At 46.1% G+C, this 19516-nt stretch overlaps 2 protein-coding genes across 3 annotated transcripts in view; one reads left to right on the plus strand and one right to left on the minus strand.

The window, feature by feature from the left end:
• The window catches only part of si:zfos-323e3.4 (volume-regulated anion channel subunit LRRC8E), an 8830-nt gene extending 1652 nt beyond the window's left edge, over positions 1–7178 (plus strand). The window contains exon 2 of the mRNA XM_037674409.1: positions 4820–7178. Within this exon, the coding sequence (XP_037530337.1) occupies positions 4820–7114 (2295 nt within the window). The 3' untranslated portion in view covers positions 7115–7178. The remainder of the gene's footprint in view (positions 1–4819) is intronic.
• An 8769-nt stretch (positions 7179–15947) lies between these two features.
• The window catches only part of cdkn2d (cyclin-dependent kinase inhibitor 2D (p19, inhibits CDK4)), a 4257-nt gene continuing 688 nt past the window's right edge, over positions 15948–19516 (minus strand). For both annotated transcript variants that reach the window (XM_037674410.1, XM_037674411.1), the window contains exon 3: positions 15948–16818. In XM_037674410.1, the coding sequence (XP_037530338.1) occupies positions 16465–16818 (354 nt within the window). In that variant the 3' untranslated portion in view covers positions 15948–16464. The remainder of the gene's footprint in view (positions 16819–19516) is intronic.

Raw genomic sequence — 19516 nt, forward strand, 5'->3', positions numbered from 1 at the left:
CTTTCTTTCTTTCTTTCTTTCTTTCTTTCTTTCTTTCTTTCTTTCTTTCTTTCTTTCTTTCTTTCTTTCTTTCTTTCTTTCTTTCTTTCTTTCTTTCTTTCTTTCTTTTCTTTTCTTTCTGTTTTTTGCGACCTGTCAATCAATCCAGTAGGCGTGTCAGCAAATGACCAATCAGTGACCTCAATTTTTCCCGAACATAGGTGTCACAACCATTATATGTGAAGGGGACAAGTCCCCCCCACATTAAAAAAACATTCATTTGGACCCCCCCACTTTTACTATGAAACATTAATTCAGGCGGCGCAGTTTCTCTTTCTTTGTGAACGAATCCATTCCACTTGATTAATGGGAGAATACTCAATCTACTAAAACTCCACTCCAGGTTTTCCTGGTTGCCTCCAACTCTCCACCGTCCCTTCCTGCCTCTTGTCTCCGCAGAAAATGCGCACTGGTGGAGGAGGTGGAGGTACCTGTTACTCGCTCGCCAGTTTAGCAGCTTAGTGCGGGCAGTGGTTGACCGGGGGGTTGATCATCAACATGTATTCATGTTAGGAGGATGTTTGAGAGGAGCTGCGTCTGTAGCATCTTATCTCAGCAGTAACTGTGACGCTGCAGGTGGAAGAGACTCTGTGTGTTCAGGTGCATTAAAGGTGAAATGTCTCTAAACCCCCACACCTTATTGTCCTCAAGCTTCATGACAAACATCATTTAGATGAGGAGCGTTGAACACAAGTAAAAGAGTCCAGTGATGGTTTTTATTTCTCTATAAAGACAAATAGTGCCGACCTGACGCTCTGTGTTAAAGTGTATTAAAGTTAAAATGTCTTTAAACCCACAGATGAATTTACACAAACTTGGTGAGAAACATGATTTAAATGTGTGGAATTAAAGGAAATCTAGGAGAAATGTTGATTTTTTTTTTTTTTTTTTTTCACTAGTGAACACCTTTTTTTAACGCCCCACCACATCATTGTGTCCCCCCCCACATTACAGATGCTTTCGACGCCCATGGTCCTGAAGGTAAACGCTCCTTACCTGCGGAGCTGGTCTGCAGCCGCTCAGGGTGGACGCTGAAGTATGAAGTGTCAACCCTCTGCACAGTGCACGTGGAGCCTGCACGAGTATACTGGAGCCTGCAGAGCTTTAGAGTTTAGAAACTTTGTGTGTATATATAATGTGTATATATATACTCTTGAAATATTTTAAACAAAGTTCTAAAGCTCTGCAGGCTCCAGTATACTCGTGCAGACTCCACGTGCACTGTGCAGAGGGTTGAGCGTTTGAGTCTTTTAATTTTTGAATCTAAAACAATTCAAAACTTTCTCCACCAAAATTAATAAATTTGTCCTTTCTCCAAATTTCACGTAGAGTTAAATTCACATTTTGTGGTCCATGAGTCCTTTTATCTCGATAGTTTTGGGCACATATGGAAACGTTTGGACACGCCTGAGCTAAGATCTACGCTAAACACTAATAATGTAAAACAATGTGGTATATTAAACAGCAGCCCGAACATGAGTCTGTGGTGAGCACACGGGTATGAATGAACACTGCAGCATCACATAATCAGCAGCTTGACATAATCAGCAGCACGACATAATCAGCAGCACGACATAATCAGCCGCATGACATAATCAGCCGCATGACATAATCAGCAGCTTGACATAATCAGCAGCATGACATAATCAGCAGCTTGACATAATCAGTAGCATGAGATAATCAGGACTTGTGACCCATCCAGGGTGTACCCCGCCCCTTGCACTGTGATTGCCGGACATGGGCACCGGCAACCCCCGTGACCCACAATGGAAGAGGCGGGTAAAAGATGATGGATGAGATAATCAGCAGCATGAGATAACTCGTATATCATCAATCAAGTGTCATTAACAGTGATTATTCTAGTTAGAGATTCATGAGTCTAACAGCCTCAGGGTAGAAGCTGTTCCTCAGTCTAGTGGTTCTACACTTAATGCTCCTCAACCTCCTTCCTGAGGGGAGCGGGGCAAAAAGTGTGTGTGCTGGGTGAGTGGGGTCCTTCATGATGCAGGTGGTCCTCTTCCTGCATCTGGAGGTGTAGATGTCTGTGATGGTGGGGAGACTGACTCCAACATCTTCTGTGCAGCCTTCACCACTCTCTGCAAAGCTTTTCTTTCTGCAGCTGTGCAGCCTCCATGCCACACGTTGATGCTGGAGCACAGGATGCTCTCCACTGCACACCTGTAGAAGGAGGTGAGGACTGAGCTTCCCAGACCAGCTCGTCTCAGCCGTCTGAGGAAGTAGAGTCTCTGATGATCTTTCTTGATCAGGCTGGTGGTGTTGTTGCTCCAGCTGAGGTTGTTGTTCATGTGTACACCCAAGTACTTGTAGCTGGAGACCACTTCCACCACAGATCCTCCTATATTTGTCAAGGGGGGTTGTTCTGTCTGAAGTCCATGATCATCTCCTTCATTGTCTTCACATTGATGTGAAGGTTGTTTTTCCTGTACCAGTTCTCCAGGTGTTCCTGGAACACCTCTAATGTGGGGGATAAAAGACATGTCCTGATCAAAAATAACACTCAACATTTTTAACTTTAGAGCTGGAGGACAGATTAATTAACTAAGAAGGTGAAAGATTGAAAAAAATCATTCGGGGCTCAGGTCCAAAAACCAAAACCTCAGTCTTGTCTGTTCAACAGGAGAAAATTAAGGGTCATCCAGGTTTTTATGTCTTTAAGACATGCTTGTAGTCTAAGTAGCTGATTGGATTCATTGGGTTTAATGGACAAATATAATTGTGTATCATCAGCATAACAATGAAAATTTATCCCATGCTGTTTAATAATTTTACCTAATGGAAGCATATATAAAGTAAAGAGTATTGGCCCAAGTACTGAGCCCTGAGGAACTCCATGACTAACTTTGGTGTATGAAGAAGATTTATTATTTACATTGACAAACTGGAATCTATCAGATAGATATGATTTAAACCATTTTAGAGCTGTTCCTGTAATCCCAACATCATATTCAAGCCTCTGTAGTAAAATATTGTGATCAACTGTATCAAATGCAGCACTGAGGTCTAACAGGACCAGTAGAGACACAAGTCCATTGTCTGAGGCCATGAGAATATCTTTAGTGACTTTCACCAGTACAGATTCAGTGCTGTGGTGAACTCTAAACCCTGACTGAAACTCTTCAGATTATTTCTTTGTAGATGTTCACGCAACTGACCTGCAACTATTGTCTCTGGAATTTTGAGATGAAAGTCAGATTAGATATAGATCTATAGTTGGTTAGGATTCCTGAGTCAGGGTTGTTTCATAATTAAATATTTATTACAACAGCCTTAAAGCTCTGTGGCACCTGACTGTTTATTAGGACAAATTAAGTTTACAAGGGAGCCATCTTTTGAAACGTCACACTTTTCCTGTGTTGATACAGAAAAACATCTTGTTGACGGGTTCTTCGGTTTCTTTTGACGCGAGAGCGCAGATAATTCCCTGTAGCTGCCGAGACAGGTCGCTAGCTGGCTTTAGACGAGAAACACGGAGCCCTGTAGCCGTGTGCACAAACGGCAGCAGAAAAGCTGCCATGTCATTGAACTACGGAGTCGTGTAATCTGGGCCTTGGATTTAAAGCTTCCTTGTGTTTGAGCGCTGCTCAGTCTCAAATCACAAGATGGAGTTCATGTCCTGATGCACGCTCAATGAGGGAGTGGTGGCGCAGAGGTTGGAGAAGATGGGCCTGTGATCGGAAAGTTGCAGGTTCAACTCCCGGTACCATTAACATCAAAATGTGAGTGGAAAAGTTAAACATCCACACCTGCCTCCACCCTCATCTGCCCCACTCTGGGCCCCTGAGCAAGGCACTTAACCCCCACCATCTGCTCTGAAACAGGTCTCTGTTGAAAATGAGTTCTTGTGACTCAGTGAGACGACCTGGATAAATAAAGGTAAATAAAAAAATAAAACGCTCAAAGATTGATTTTATCTCTTCTCTGTCCAGAATATGTCCATGTCCTCAGTTAAAAGTCCAGTTGTCCTTGAATGAAATTCCTACAGTTACGGTGCCTCTGACGACTGAGAGCTGTGGACAGCAGCAGATCATTAAACCCTCGGGACTCGGCACTAATCAATAACTCGTAATACCACGCGGGATCACAGCATTCCTTCATTTTCAAACCGTCTGAATGTTTGAAGTTTGAGCTCGCACCGTCGTCTCCCAAAGTGTGTGTTTGGTATAAACCTCAGCTACTACCACTCAGTTTGATCTGCCCAGCTCATAAGTCACGGCCTTCTTCTTTTCTAAAGTCAGTTGGCTGCGGTGGCCATCTTGAATTGGACCGACTCAAAGGGGTGATCAGTTTTAGACGACCTGCTACGGATCTCTTGAGAGTCTCATAAACTCTTTCCTGGTTCACGAGATATTTTCTTAACGGACACGAACAAGGGACAAACGCTCGAGCCTGCTTTTCATGGAGACGTGCGGTGAATAGATTTAGTTTTGAATCTGTTTCGTTCACAGCCCCCGCTGCTTGGCTTGCTAAACCAAATCATAGAACTAGAACACGATGTTCAAAAAGTTGACCACGACTTTTTGTACCTCAGTAATGTTCAACAAAACTTGGGTACACTTTGTGTCTTTTTATTACGTTTACAGCTTCGTCTTAATGAAACATGACGAACATCAACAGAACGATGACCCAGTGACTGAGTCACTGAACACCGAGGCGTCAAAAGGATCAATGACGTAATTCTGTATAAAAATGACCGTAGAGCAGCGACACACAGCGAGCCAGTTTGTAGTTGGTCTCATTTACGTTTGTTTATTTTCAACAGCTCACCCAAGAGAAGATTGCGTGTCTGCCCAGCCACGTCACCAGCCCAACGCCAGAGGCCATCGACTGCAGCCACATCCGCAACTACAGGGACAACGAAACATCTCAGAGCGCCTCGGACAAGCCTGAAAGCCCCGTCATCCAGGAGGTGTTTGGTCGCAAGAACAACCTGGACATTCACCAGTACGTGTTCGTCAACCACTACTGCTATGAGAGGGCTGTGCACTGGTACGCCAAGTACTTCCCATACCTTGTTGTGATCCACACCATGATCTTCATGGTGGCGAGCAGCTTCTGGTTCAAATTCCCTGGAACGTCCTCCAAAATCGACCTGTTTGTCTCCATTCTTACCAAGTGCTTTGACTCGCCCTGGACAACGAGGGCCTTGAACGAGGTTTCAGAGGAAAGAGGAGAGGAGAAGCTGGTGATCTTGAGGAGAAACACCTTGTCTAAGGATTTTGTAGAACGGCGAGCAGACGAGGAGGAGACTGTAGGGCTCCTACGCTCCCCCTCGGTCAAGTCTAATCCAGAAAAGAAAAGTCCCGAGCCTCAGACGACTCTCTCTGTGCTGGACAAGAAGGAGGGGGAGCAGGCCAAAGCTCTTTTTGAAAAGGTGAAGAAGTTTCGGACTCACGTAGAGGAGGCTGACATCTTGTATCTCATGTATGTGCTGCAAACGTCGCTAAAAGTTCTCAAGTTCCTGCTTATCATTGTTTACACCGCGGTGCTGGCTCAGAACATTGAAATAGTCGTACGCTGCCACGTTCCTCCTGAGCTGACTGGCTTTCATATTTATTGTTGTAACCACAACAAAGCCCACTTGTTCTCCAAGCTTGCCTACTGCTACATCTGCTTTGTGGGAGTGTATGGAGTCATGTGCATCTACACCCTCTACTGGGTGTTCCACCGACCTCTGAAGGAGTACTCCTTTGAGCACGTACGTCTGGAGACGGGAATCAAAGACATACCAGATATGAAGAATGATTTTGCATTCCTCCTGCACCTTGTGGACCAGTATGATCCTCTGTATTCTAAAAGGTTTGCCGTGTTTCTTTCTGAAGTCAGCGAGAGCCGCCTCCATCAACTCAACCTTAACTATGAGTGGACCCCTAAAAAACTGCGTGCCCGTCTCACCAAGAACTGCAGGAATCTGCTGGAGCTCCATCTTTTAATGTTGCCGGGGCTTCCTGACACGGTTTTTGAGCTTCCCGAACTGGAATCGCTCAAACTGGAGCAAGTGAACAATGTTACCATTCCAGCTGGGGTGGCAAAGCTGGACTCTCTGCAGGAGTTGTCGCTGATCTACTCTCCTGCGAAGCTTCAACTGTCCGCCCTGAACCACCTCAAGGAGCAGTTAAAGGTTTTACGTCTGACGTTTGAGAATCCAGAGGAGATTCCTGTGTGGATGTATACCCTTCATGGTCTCGAGGAGTTATACCTCAGTGGTCCTTTAACCAGTGAGGTATCCAAGGGTGCTACTCTGGAATCCCTGCGAGACCTCCGATCCCTGAGTCTCCTCTCCCTCCGATCCAGCCTCAGAAAGATCCCACCCACTGTGGCGGATCTCGCGTCCCAGCTGCAACGTTTGAGCATTCACAATGAAGGGGTCAAGCTCCAAGTGTTCAGCAGCCTGAAGAAGTTAACGGCTCTAGTTTCACTGGAGTTATCTGGGTGTGACCTTGAACGCATCCCTAGCGCCGTCTTCAGCCTGAACAATCTGCAGGAGTTGGACCTGAAGGAGAACAAACTCACGACCGTGGAAGAGATTCTGAGCCTGCAGCACTGCCGGCGTTTGGTGACGCTTCGACTGTGGCACAATAAAATCACCTACATCCCCGACCACATCAGTAAGTTGTCCACACTGGAGACGCTCGACATCAGCTGGAACAAGCTTCGGAAACTTCCGTCACGGCTCTTCTACTGCACCAAACTCAGGCACCTCGACGCCTCCCACAACCAGCTCACTTCTCTTCCTCCTGAAGTGAGCGTCCTGCAGGGTCTTCAGTACTTTTCTGCCGCCTTCAACTCCTTGGAGTCGCTGCCGGAGGAACTGTTCTCCTGTAAAAGACTCAGGACGCTAGTTCTTGGGAACAACTGCCTGCCGTCTCTTAGCTCGAGAGTGTCCAACTTGGCCCAGCTGGTGCGACTGGATATCAAAGGGAACCGCTTGGAGTCTCTTCCAGTGGAGATAGGGGACTGTCCTCTGCTGAGACGCAGCGGGCTGATGGTGGAGGACGGTCTGTATGACCTTCTGCCATCAGAGGTACGCAACAAAATGAACCAAGGTAAAGACTGAAGACGTTTTTTATGAAGAGTTGTCGTTGGATAAAATGTCAAACCCACTACTGATCAAAAACTGAGACCCGTTTGCAGATTGTGCTCCGAAAATAACAGGAACAATATTTGTTGTTGTGTGTTTTTTACAACTTCCTTTTTATAATTTTATTTCCTGGGGGTGCTTGTTTTATTCACAGAGACGATGTTGGGGAAAGATCTGACGAACATTTTGAACAAATAAAACAACGAAGGCTTCGAAGCTTTTCAGCCTTCATTCTTACCTCAAACTTGTTTTTTTGGATTTTTTCTTGTTAAACAGGTTTTCACTGAACAAACAGGACGGTCCTGCTCTGTGTCGGGTCATGTTCTGACCCGGTTCTGAAACGAAACGTGAACAATTCCTTTCAGAAGAGATGAAATGGACTCGTCGTATTTTCAAGTTCAAGTAGATTTCCTGTCATTTCACCACATGTGGTATATGAGGTGGAATTATGTTCACAGGGTCCCGGAGCCAACAATTACAAAATATAAAGTGTTAAAAGAAACGGTAAATAAGGATCTAAGATACACGCTAAGATACACGCTAAGATACACACTAAACACTAATAATGTAAAACAAAACGACGTAACAACAGCAGCACGAACATGAGTCTGATGAGCAGATGGGTACGGATGAATACGGCAGTATGAGATCAGCAGCAACATAAAACAGATCAGGGGGTGTAGATGTTTTTGTTCCTTCTGAAGTCCACAATCATCTCCTTCATCTTCTTCACATTGATGTGAAGGTTATTCTCTCTGCACCAGCTCTCCAGGTGTTCCACCTCCTGCCTGTAGCTGGACTCATTGTTTGTGATGCATCCCACCACCGCTGTATCATCTGCAAACTTTACAATGTGACAGCCTGGATGGGTAGCTGCACAATCATACGTGAGCAGAGTGAACAGGAGGGGGCTCAACACACATCCCTGAGGAGAGCCAATGGTTATGATGGAGAAGTTGTGGATCCTCACTAACTGTGGTCTGTTTGTTAAAAAGTCTAGTACCCAGTTGCAGATGGAGGGGCTTAGTCCTAGTGTGGATAGTTTGTCCATCAGGGTTTGGGGATCATGGTGTTGAAGGCGGACGTGAAGTCCACAAAGATCTTACGGACGTAGGAGTCCTTCTGCTCCAGGTGGTTGAGCGCAGTGTGGACCACAGAGGAGATGGTGTCTTCATTTGATCGGTTCTCACGGTATGAGTACTGATGAGGGTCCTTGTTGATGTTGATGGTTGTGTTGATGTGGGTCATGACCAGTTTTTCGAAGCATTTAGTGACTGTCAGGGTGAGGGCCACTGGTCGATAGTCATTCAGACCAGTCACTGTAGAGTTCTGAGGAACTGGGATGATCGTGATGGTCTTCAGGTAGATGGGAACTGTTGCCAGGGTGAAAGAAGAGTTAAAGATGTCTGCCAGCACCTCGCAGAGCTGATCAGCACAGGACCTTCCCCGGGATGTTGTTTGGGCCAGGTGCTTTGTGAGGATTAATCCTCTTGAAGGTCCTCCTCACTTCTGCTGAGGAAGTCCTTCAGATGGTGAGGTGAGTCTGGTGCTGGGTGGTCTGTTCAAAGTGTGTAGAACTTGTTGAGGGCATCAGGCAGTGATGGGTCTCTAGAGCGTTGTTCACCTCTGCCTTCATAATGTGTTCTACACTTGATGCCCCTCCACAAGCTCCGAGGGTCTTGTGAGGAGAACTGAGCCTGGATCTTCTCTGCATGTGGCTTTGGTCCTCCTACCAGCAACCAGCTGGTTCCTTGTCCTCCCCAGTTCCTGTGAGTCCCCAGACCTGAAGACGGTCCCTGATTTCCAGCAGAGTACGGACCTCTGGATTTTATCAACTGGAAAACAAAGTTAATTCACGTATGAAAAATTAAAGCTTTTTTTTTTTTTTACAGTAAAACGTAAAACTAAAATTATACGTTTGAACTAATTTATATCTTTTTAATTTAAATTACCAGGGAAATTAAGTTAGAAATAATTAATATTTTAAAAACAGACATGAAGAAATGCATTAAATTATTTTAGTGAAACGTAAAAAAACGTACGATTGTGTCAGGGATGACTCTCAGCTACTACCACGCAAGTTTCAGCTCAATGTTTGTGAGAGCCACGAGTTTGAGCTCGTTTAGTGTTGCTTAACATGTTGCATGATTACTTCCTGAGGCTTTCCTTCATCCAGTTACTCTCTTTAACATGGAGACTGTTCATGTCCAAGTTTTAATCAAAGATCTAATGCAACCTGACCGTGTGTGAAGGATCACTCTCAGCTACTACCACACCAACTGTCTGTTTCAGTAAAAGTGACTGAGTTCAAAGTTTCAGGTCGCTCTGGGAGATTAGCTGTGGTGGACGTCCAGTGATTTTCTGAAGGTTTTATCCGTTTCCATCCAGAGGTTCATGAGTTATTTTGCTAACAGACCAACAAACAGGTGATAAATGTCTTTGTTCATATCTATAGTAGTTTTTATAACTGCATACTTTTAATGCACTTTAAATTAGTGCATTAAAGTTAACTGCAGTAAAGTGTTAATGGAGTAAAGACAGAAGTTTATAGAAAGCGTTCCTCCTCCTCAGTGAGTCTTTCATGTCACGTGCTCCAAACCTCAGCCGCCCCGTGAGCTCGTGTTCCGGCTCGTAGGACCTCGAACAGAATCCTGACGTCAGACCTTCGTACCGCCCACGCCTGAAGACTTCCAGCTGCTGAAGCAGAAGCTAACGGCTGCTCCGCCTGTCAGTCTCCCTGAGTGGCACTCGGGCGTGTCACCTGTGGTAACCAGACAGGAAGTGACTCGCGTGCGTCTTCATGGTGGCTGCAGTCTGACACGAATGATGTCATCACGAATGACGTCATCACCCAAACGTGTTTCCACGTTGGGTTATGCATAAACAACATCTTACTTGTTGCAGATGGTTCATAAAAAGGTCCAACAGGACGGACGAGTTGACGATGTGGACTGCTGCCGTCTGAACAAGAAGTTTTAAACCCAGAACTAAATAAAAAGCAGCAGCAGCAGCTAACTGTAGCACTTCCTGCCGTAACATCATTGTTTTTGTGTAACTAACCATTTATCGCAAAACATCGGATGAAACGACTCCATGAACTTTCATCGTCCGAAAGATGAAAAGGATTTTGTATAGTCTGACAGTTAATCACAGTGGACCACGTTTCCAAAGTCTCCTTTAATCAAAACTAAACATTTTAAAGTCGTATTTAAACAAACGGCAGCGCGAGAAGAGCTGCGTGGACAAACTCGTGCTCGTCCTCCGTCACTTCAGCTTCTTGCTTCCACTCCTCACTAGTTTTAAACATTTTGGTATGAAATTGATGAGCATCTTCTTCTTTCAGTTCCACAGCGAGTCCTCCTCCATCTCTCTGTCCTCACTCTGTCCTCTGTGTCCTCTGTCCTCACTCCAACTACCTCCCTGTCCTCTCTAACTGCATCCATCTATCTCCTCTTTGTCTTTTTCCTGCAGCTGCATTTCTAACATCCTTCTACCAATATACCCACTGTCCCTCCTCTGGACATGTCCAAACCACTGTCCCTCCTCTGGACATGTCCAAACCACTGTCCCTCCTCTGAACATGTCCAAACCACTGTCCCTCCTCTAGACATGTCCAAACCACTGTCCCTCCTCTGGACATGTCCAAACCATCTCAGTGTGTCCTCTCTAACTTTACCTCCCAGTTGTTCAACCTGTGCTGGACAGTGGACCCCAAGTCCTTGAAGTCCTGCACCTTTGTGACCTCTGCTCCTTGTAGCCTCACTGTTCCACCTCCTCCCTCCCATTCACACGTGTCACAAATGTTAAAAACGACGTTGGGCCGTGAGGTCAGATCTCAGCAGCTCTAAACATCTCGAGTAAACACTTATTTACTCTGAAGCTGTAAACAAACAACACGTTACAGAGACCAACATGATTTATACTTTTCTACACAGACGCACGAGGTCCGATCAGAAATACTCATATTTTGAACTTGTTTTATTTGATCTTAGAAAGACCTCAGACGTTTGATTGCTCAAGTGTCACTTAAAAAACATCAAGTCAGATAAATAAAGAAGTAACTTTATTTATTCTGGTGTTTGTTTGTCACTCCTCTGAAATAAAGTGATGTCATCACGGCCTGAGTGTTTGTTCAGGTGGGGCCGGTTCTGTTAGTGTACAGAACCTGCAGAACAAAGCGCCCACAGTCCTGTTTACTCAGGAAGTATCCAGTACCACAACAACACGCCCTCACTGGGCTCGGGCTAAATAAAGGCCCGGAGCCTAAAACTGGATCTGGTGTCAGTTCTGGACTAAGCTGCCTAAAATAGTTCTGATTTGAACAACACGACCCGTCAGCCCTGTGAGCAGAACTCTTTTAAACTGAAAGTGTTGAACCGTAACTTTTGTCTCCGGTGAAACCAGAACAAACCCGTCACTGTGCCCTGAGAGCTGGGAGCGCCAGCAGGCCCGCCGGTCCGGACAGAACCGGCTTTCAGTTCCACCGGGGTCACCTCTACGGCCTTCTGAAAGCTTCTCTTTGTGTTGCTCGCTCTGTCCTTGAATCACCTGGAGGAACCATTCAAGTTCTTTTTGTAAAAAAAACAAACGTTTAATCTGGACGTCCATTTAAAGGGATATTCTGGCTGTTTTAAAGTGAAGTTTGGTCAAATAGTACCTTATTGGCAGAGAGTGGAGCAACAAATGACTAAAGTGTTTGTTTAGTTGTTTTTCAGCCTCATAAAACAAGCTTTTGTCAAAAACAACACACCTTGGTTAGACGCAGCCTCAGTTCGGTTGGTGGTACGTGTTCGGTGAAAAAAAACGACGAACTGAACGGTGACCTGCTGAAGCGTTTTAGTATTAACCCACAAAAAGGTCTTTCAAACCTTATCCGGGGTCGGGTTGCGGGGGTAACAGCCTAAGTAGGGAGGCCCAGACTTCCCTCTCCCCAGCCACTTGGTCCAGCTCTTCCAGGGGAATCCTGAGGCGTTCCCAGGCCAGCCATGAAACATAGTCCCTCCAGCGTGTCCTGGGTCTTCCTCTGGGTCTCCTCCCAGTGGGACGTGTCCGGAACACCTCACCAGGGAGGCATCCAGGAGGCATCCTAACCAAAGCTCATGTTCATAGATGAGGGTAGGAACGTAGATCGTAAATTGTAAATTGAGAGCTTCGCCTTTTGACTCAGCTCTCTCTTCACCACAACAGACCAGTACAGTGCCCACTTCACTGCAGACGCCGCACCTATCCGCCTATCGATTTCTTACTCCAATTTCCCTCATTCGTGAACAAGACCCTGAGATACTTGAGCTCCTCCACTTGGGGCAGGACCTCTGACCCGGAGAGGGCACACTTCCCTTTTCTGGCTCAAGACCATGGCCTCGGATTTGGAGGAACTGATCCTCATCCCGGCCGCGTCACAATCAGCTGTGAACCGCTCCAGTGAAAGTTGTAGATCAATGACCTGATGAAGCCAACAGGACCACATCATCTGCAAAAAGCAGACACACGATCCTAAGGCCACCAAAACGGATCCCCTCAACACCTTGGCTGCGCCTAGAAATTCTATCCATAAAAGTTATGAACAGAATCCGTGACAAAGGGCAACCTTGGTGGAGTCCAACTCTCACCAAGAACGAGTCCGACTTACTGCCAGCAATGCAGACCAGGCTCTGACACTGGTCGTACAGGGACCTAACAACCCATATCAAAGGGTCTGGTACCCCATACTCCCGGAGTACCTCCGACAGGGTTCCTAGAGGGACGCGGTCGAACGCCTTCTCCAAGTCCACAAAGCACATGTAGACTGGTTGGGCAAACTCCCACGCTCCCTCCAGGACCCTGCTGAGGGTGTAGAGCTGGTCAAGTGTTCCATGACCAGGACGAAAACCGTACTGTTCCTCCTGAATCCAAGGTTCGACTATCCGATGGACTCTCCTCTCCAGAACCCCCGAATAGACCTTACGAGGGAGGCTTAAGTGCGTGAGCCCCCTGTAGTTGGAACACACTCTACGGTCCCCCTTTTTGAATAGGGGGACCACCACCCCAGTCTGCCAATCCAGGGGAACTGCCCCCGATGTCCACGCAATATTGCAGAGTCGTGTAAGCCAACACAAACCCACAACATCCAGTGCTTAAGGAACTCCGGGCGAATCTCATGCACCCCCAGGGCCCTGCCACCGAGGAGCTTTTTAACCACCTTGGTGACCTCAGCACCAGAGATTGGAGAGCCCAACCCAAAGTCCTCAGGTTCTGCTTCCTCAGTGGAAGATGTGCCGGTGGGATTGAGGAGGTCTTTGAAGTATTCTGTCTACCGACCCACTACATCCCAAGTTGAGGTCAGCAGCACACCACCTCTACTATAAACAGTGTTTGGTGCATAAGCACAAACAACAGTCAGAACCCGTACCCCCCACATGTAGGCAGAGGGAGACTACTCTCTCGTTCACCAGGGTGAACCCCAACGTACAGGCACCAAGATGGGGGCAACAAGTATGCCCACTCCTGCTCGGAACCTCTCACCAGGGGCAACTCCAGAGTGGAAGAGTGTCCAACCACTCTCAAAGAAACTGGTTCCAGAGCCAGAGCCATGCGTCGATGTGAGTCCGACTATTTCTAGCCGGAACCTCTCAACCTCACACACCAGCTCAGGCTCCTTCCATGCCAGAGAGGTGACACATCCCAATAGCCAGCTTCTGTAGCCAAGGATCAGACTGCCAAGGTCCCCGCCCTCGGCCACCACCCATCCCACATTGCACCCAACCCATTTGGCCCCTCCCACAGATGATGAGCCCATGGGAAGGGGGACCCACGTCTCCTATTCGGGCTGTGCCCGACTGGGCTCCATGGGTAAAAGCCCAGCCACCAGGCGCTCGCCAGCATGCCCCACGTCCAGGCCTGGTTCCAGAGTGAGGCCCTGGTGCCCCATGTCCATGATTCAATTAATTTTAATTATCATAGGGGTTTTTGGGCTGCACTTTGTCTGGTCCCTCACCTAGGACCTGTCTTCCTTGGGTGACACTACTAGGGGCATGAAGCTTCTAGGATCATTGGGAAACTCAAACCCCTCCACCACAGTAAGGTGGCAGCCCAGGGAGGGGTTTCATGTAGCCTGAAAATGTATGACTGATGTCACAGCTGATGACCTAGTAGAATTTAAAATGACCAGACTGTCTCTTTATGGTTTGAAATACTGAAAATGCAGCACAGTACACCACTGATGATAAATAATGTTACCTGCTCCTTTCCTGCAGGGTTCCGCAGGGCTCGATTCTTGGACACCTTCTGCTTTCATTCTATCTGCTCCCTTTGGAGTCTATCCTGAGGAAACATGGTCTTTCATTTCATTGTTATGCTGATGATTGTCAGATTTATCTGCTCTTAAAACCCAACAGTTCTTGCTCCATTCACCTTCTGTTAAAATGTCTTGACAAGCTATGGATGGCTTCCAACATTTTTCAGTCAGGTCATCTGGACAGTTTCTTTTTTTGTGCTGAAACGTTTAGCCTTCGATCCGGAAGGCTTCATCAGTCAAGGAAACGCACAACTTGTTCCTTCCTTCCCCTCTTCCTACCAGTTTGACAAGACTGTCAACAAGGAAGAGGGCTGGCAATGGAGGAGGGGCGTACCAAAGAGACCATCTTATCACAAGCAGAACTGGTTTGTTCCACTTTGGAGTAAGCTGTTGGAGGAAGAATCAGTTTTGTTGTGTGTTTCCTGGACTGATGAAGCCTTCTGGATCGAAGGCGAATTGTTTCAGCACAAAAAAAAAGAAACTGTCCAGATGACCTGACTGAAAAATGTTGGATTTTATACCTGGATTATTGAGCATGGACTTTATTGAGCATGGACTTTGTTGTATGGATGGCTTGATTTTTTTTAAAGTTTCAAAGATCAGAAGACTGAAGTCCTCGTGTTTAGCCCTAGCTCTACTGCTGACTCTGATCCTGTCAACCTGGACTCTCTTCAGCTGTATCTTAATCACGTCTGTTACAAACCTCAGGACGGTTTTAGACTCTGACTTTAAGTTTAATAAACAGATCAACTCTGTTCTGCAGAAAAGCTTCTTCCAGTTTAGGCAGACCGTTAAGCTGAAGTCTGTGTTGACCAGATCTGACCTTGAAAAAAATAGTCCATGCCTTCATTACAACCCGACTGGACTACTGTAACCCACGTTGTGTCGGGGTCAGGTCTCTTTCACGTGATGTCTCCAGCTCGTCCAAAATGCTGCAGCTTGACTCTTAACAGGAACTTGTAGGTTTGATCACATTTCACGGGTTCTGTCCTCCCTTCCCTGGCTCCCTGTACCAGAACAGATTTTAAAATTCTCCTGTTGACCTTTAGGTGCCTAAATGACCTTGCACCCTGATCTGTCTCTGAGCTGCTGGAACCACATGTTCCTTCTTGGGTGCTGAGATAATCTGACCAGCTGCTTTTGGCTGTTCCAAAAACCAGTTTGAAGCTCAGAGGTTTTTTCAGTCATTGGACCTAAACTCTGGGACAACCTGCCCCCCCCCCCCCCACTTCCTGTTTTAAAACACACCTGTATTCACAGACGTTAACACCGTGTGATATTTAGTTTTAATGTTTTTCTTTTGATGCTTTTAATAAATGTTATTTTTTATTTACTACCATTGATTTTATTGTTAAGCATTCTGGTAACAGCTGTTTTGCATGTGCTTTATAAATAAATGTAACGAGACATCAGCTTGAGAGCAGACAATTATTCCAGCTTCTTCTCAGACGTGTCAAACCTTCACTTTGATCCAGACACGAATAAAAAAGACGTCAGGACTTCAAGTTCAAAACTTTATTTTGCATCTGCAAATATTAAAGTGAATAATCTCACTTGTCTTAAAGGTATTTGTATAAATAACATTTCAACAAATCACAATAAAAGTTGCTATTTACAGGAATATTAAGTCCTATTTCAACAATAAATAGAGTAAATTCAAAGTCTAGGTACATCTAGTGAAGAGAAACAACTATGCAAAGCAATCGGGGCGCACCACGTCAAGTTTGGTCGTTTTAAAAAGACTCATACGCGTGTATGGACTCCTACAGTCCTTACACAACCAACAGGATGCACGAATAAGATAACACTGGACAACTATGAACAAATGTGCACTCCCAATTAAAGGGACAACAGATCAATGTAAATTAAAGTGCCTAAACTGCACTGTGCAAAAGGTGTCTACAGTATATAGCCACCCATCCACTGAAAACAAGCTGCCAAGACAATGTGTCCCGTCATTAATGCTGAACTACCAAAACACCAACATCCTTTGTACAACCACGGATTCAAGGCGCCACGCATCGAAGCAGAAAGAAAGCGTTCCAGTTACACGCTAACTGTGGACGTGAGCAAAGAGGGCGTCCATCATATGGGGCACACACGAGGCTCGGGCCACGTCTACCGCCGTCTGACCGCTGACGGTGGCGTGTTTCAGGTCCGACTGGGGCGCCAAGAACTCCACCACGTCCCGGTGGCCTTCCCGGATGGCGATGTGAATGGGCAGGGCGCCGTTCTGATCCGGGAGGTTCACGGAGGCGCCGTGCTCCACCAGGACCTGGAGGGTGTCGAGGAACCCCGTCCGCGCTGCGTCGTGGGCGGGCGCTATGCCGTGTTTGTCCTGAACGTTGGGGTCCGCCCCTTTCTCCAGCAGCAAGCCTGCGATTTTGGCGTTCCCCATCATCATCACCTGGTGGAGACATTAAAAACACGTTTGTGTTTTAGGAACTTGTGACGAATGTAAAGTCTTAAGAAAATCATTTGTTTTAACCAACATCTCCACACGAGACCTCCATCCACACAACTTGTGCTGAATAAAACCCTAAAATGTGTTGGAGTGAAATTATGCCAATTTACAGAACGACCACGTTGAAACCTTTGTAAAGAATTACTGACATTTAGCAGCACGCGTATGAAGTAGAGCTGAAACTATTGGTAGTTAGTCACTCGTATCATACAACACGAGGTCAGGCAGGAATCCCCGTGTATGATGATGATGTTTGCAGATGACATCGAGATCTGTGGTGAGAACAGGGAACAGGTGGAAGAGAACTTGGAGAGGTGGAGGTATGCACTTGAAAGAAGAGGAATGAAAGTCAGCCGTAGTAAGACAGAGTACATGTGTGTGAATGAGAGGGAGGAGGAGGAACAGTGAGGCTACAAGGAGCAGAGGTCACAAAGGTGCAGGACTTCAAGGACTTGGGGTCCACTGTCCAGGAACATGGGGAGTGTGGTGAAGAGGTGAAGAAGAGAGTCCAGGCAGGATGGAGTGATGGAGAAAAGTTTCAGGAGTGATTTGAGACAAAAGGGTGTCAGCAAAGGTCAAAGGAAAAGTTTACAAGACAGTTTTGAGACCAGCTATGTTGTATGGTCTGGAGACAGAGACATGGACAAAAAGACAGGAGACAGAACTGGAAGTGGCAGAAATGAAGATGTTGAGGTTCTTCTTAGGAGAGACAAGGATGGAGAAGATCAGGAATGAGATCATCAGAGGTACAGGTTGAACAACTGGGAGATAAAGTTAGAGAGGACACACTGAGATGGTTTGGACATGTCCAGAGGAGGGACAGTGGTTTGGACACGTCCAGAGGAGGGACAGTGGTTTGGACACGTCCAGAGGAGGGACAGTGGTCATACGTTTCATTCAGCCTTTATTTCTACAGGTTAGTCTCATTGAGCCTCGAGGACTCGTTTACAGAGAGACCTGGTTTATTTAAATTCAGTTTATTGAAACTGCCTCAAGTTGAGTTCAAGTATCTCGGGGTTTTGTTCAAGGTCAAGGTTCTTTATTGTCATTCACACCACGTGGTACATGTGGTGGAACAAATTTGTGCACACAAGGTCCCAGTTACATCCAACAAAAGTATAAATTCAGTTGTAAAGAAAAACTAATAAGATCTAAGATAAGAAGAAATACACTAAACTAAGAACACACTAAGCACTGGTGGTACAAGAACAACACACCGAACAGCAGCACGAACATGAGTCTGTGTGAGCAGATGAGGACGAATGAACACAGCAACATGAAACAGATCAGCAGCAGCATGAAACAGATCAGCAGCAACATGAAACAGATCAGCAGCAACATGGAACAGATCAGCAGCAACATGGAACAGATCAGCAGCAACATGTGATTTTTCACAGTGATTATTCTAGTTAGAGATTCATGAGTCTAACAGCCTCAGGGTAGAAGCTGTTCCTCAGTCTAGTGGTTCTACACTTAATGCTCCTCAACCTCCTTCCTGAGGGGAGTGGGGCAAAAAGTGTGTGTGCTGGGTGAGTGTGGTCCTTCATGATGCAAGTGGCCCTCTTCCTGCATCTGGAGGTGTAGATGTCTGTGATGGTGGGGAGACTGACTCCAACATCTTCTGTGCAGCCTTCACCACTCTCTGCAAAGCTTTTCTTTCTGCAGCTGTGCAGCCTCCATGCCACACGTTGATGCTGGAGCACAGGATGCTCTCCACTGCACACCTGTAGAAGGAGGTGAGGACAGAGGAACAGCTTCTACTCTGAATAAAAACTGTGAAAATCACATGTTGCTGCTGATCTGTTCCATGTTGCTGCTGATCTGTTTAATGTTGCTGCTGATCAGTTTCATGTTGCTGTGTTCATATGTCCTCATCTGCTCACACAGACTCGTGTTCGTGCTGCTGTTCAGTGTAATCCAACATTTTCCTTAACTGATGAAGCCTTCTGGATTGAAGGTGAAACGTTTCAGCACAAAATAAAAGAAACTGTCCAGATGATCTGACTGAAAAATTTTGGTGTACCTGGATTATTGAGCATGGACTTTGTTGTTCAGTGTAATGTTTTATGTTATGAGTGCTTAGTGTATATTTAGTTGATGTTTTTCTTACTTCATATCTTGGATGTTATTAGTGTTTTTATTTTACATTTTATTGTTGGATGTAACTGGGACCCTGTGAACATCATCTCGTTCCACCACGAGATGCAAATGACAAATCTCTCTGAATCTCTGTAGAGGCGTTCATGAGTGAGCGTGAGATTGACAGATCGGTGCAGCATCTGCAGTATTGTGGACTCTGCACCGGTCCGTTGTGGTGAAGAGGGAGCTGAACTATGAGACAAAGCTCTGTTTACAGGTCGATCTACAGTCCTACCCTCACCTTTAAGGCCTTTCATTTAGAGCTGTAGAGACAAAACACCAGGTGGACATGATCTTTAGCTCATGTTCAGCATGTGACAGAAATAATTCTACTTCTCTGTAGCTTACAGTTCACCAGGTAAAATGTGTTCAGCAGGAATCCACATCAGGTGGTTTGTGGCACACCTGTGGAACATGACGTCATGTGCCAGGTAAAGAGCCCACCTGTAGATGATGTCATGTGCGCAGGTAAAGAGCCCACCTGTAGATGACGTCATGTGCG

The sequence above is a fragment of the Nematolebias whitei genome, chromosome 3, assembly GCF_014905685.2.
Source record: "Nematolebias whitei isolate Nwh7 chromosome 3, NemWhi1, whole genome shotgun sequence".
NCBI lineage: Eukaryota > Metazoa > Chordata > Actinopteri > Cyprinodontiformes > Rivulidae > Nematolebias > Nematolebias whitei.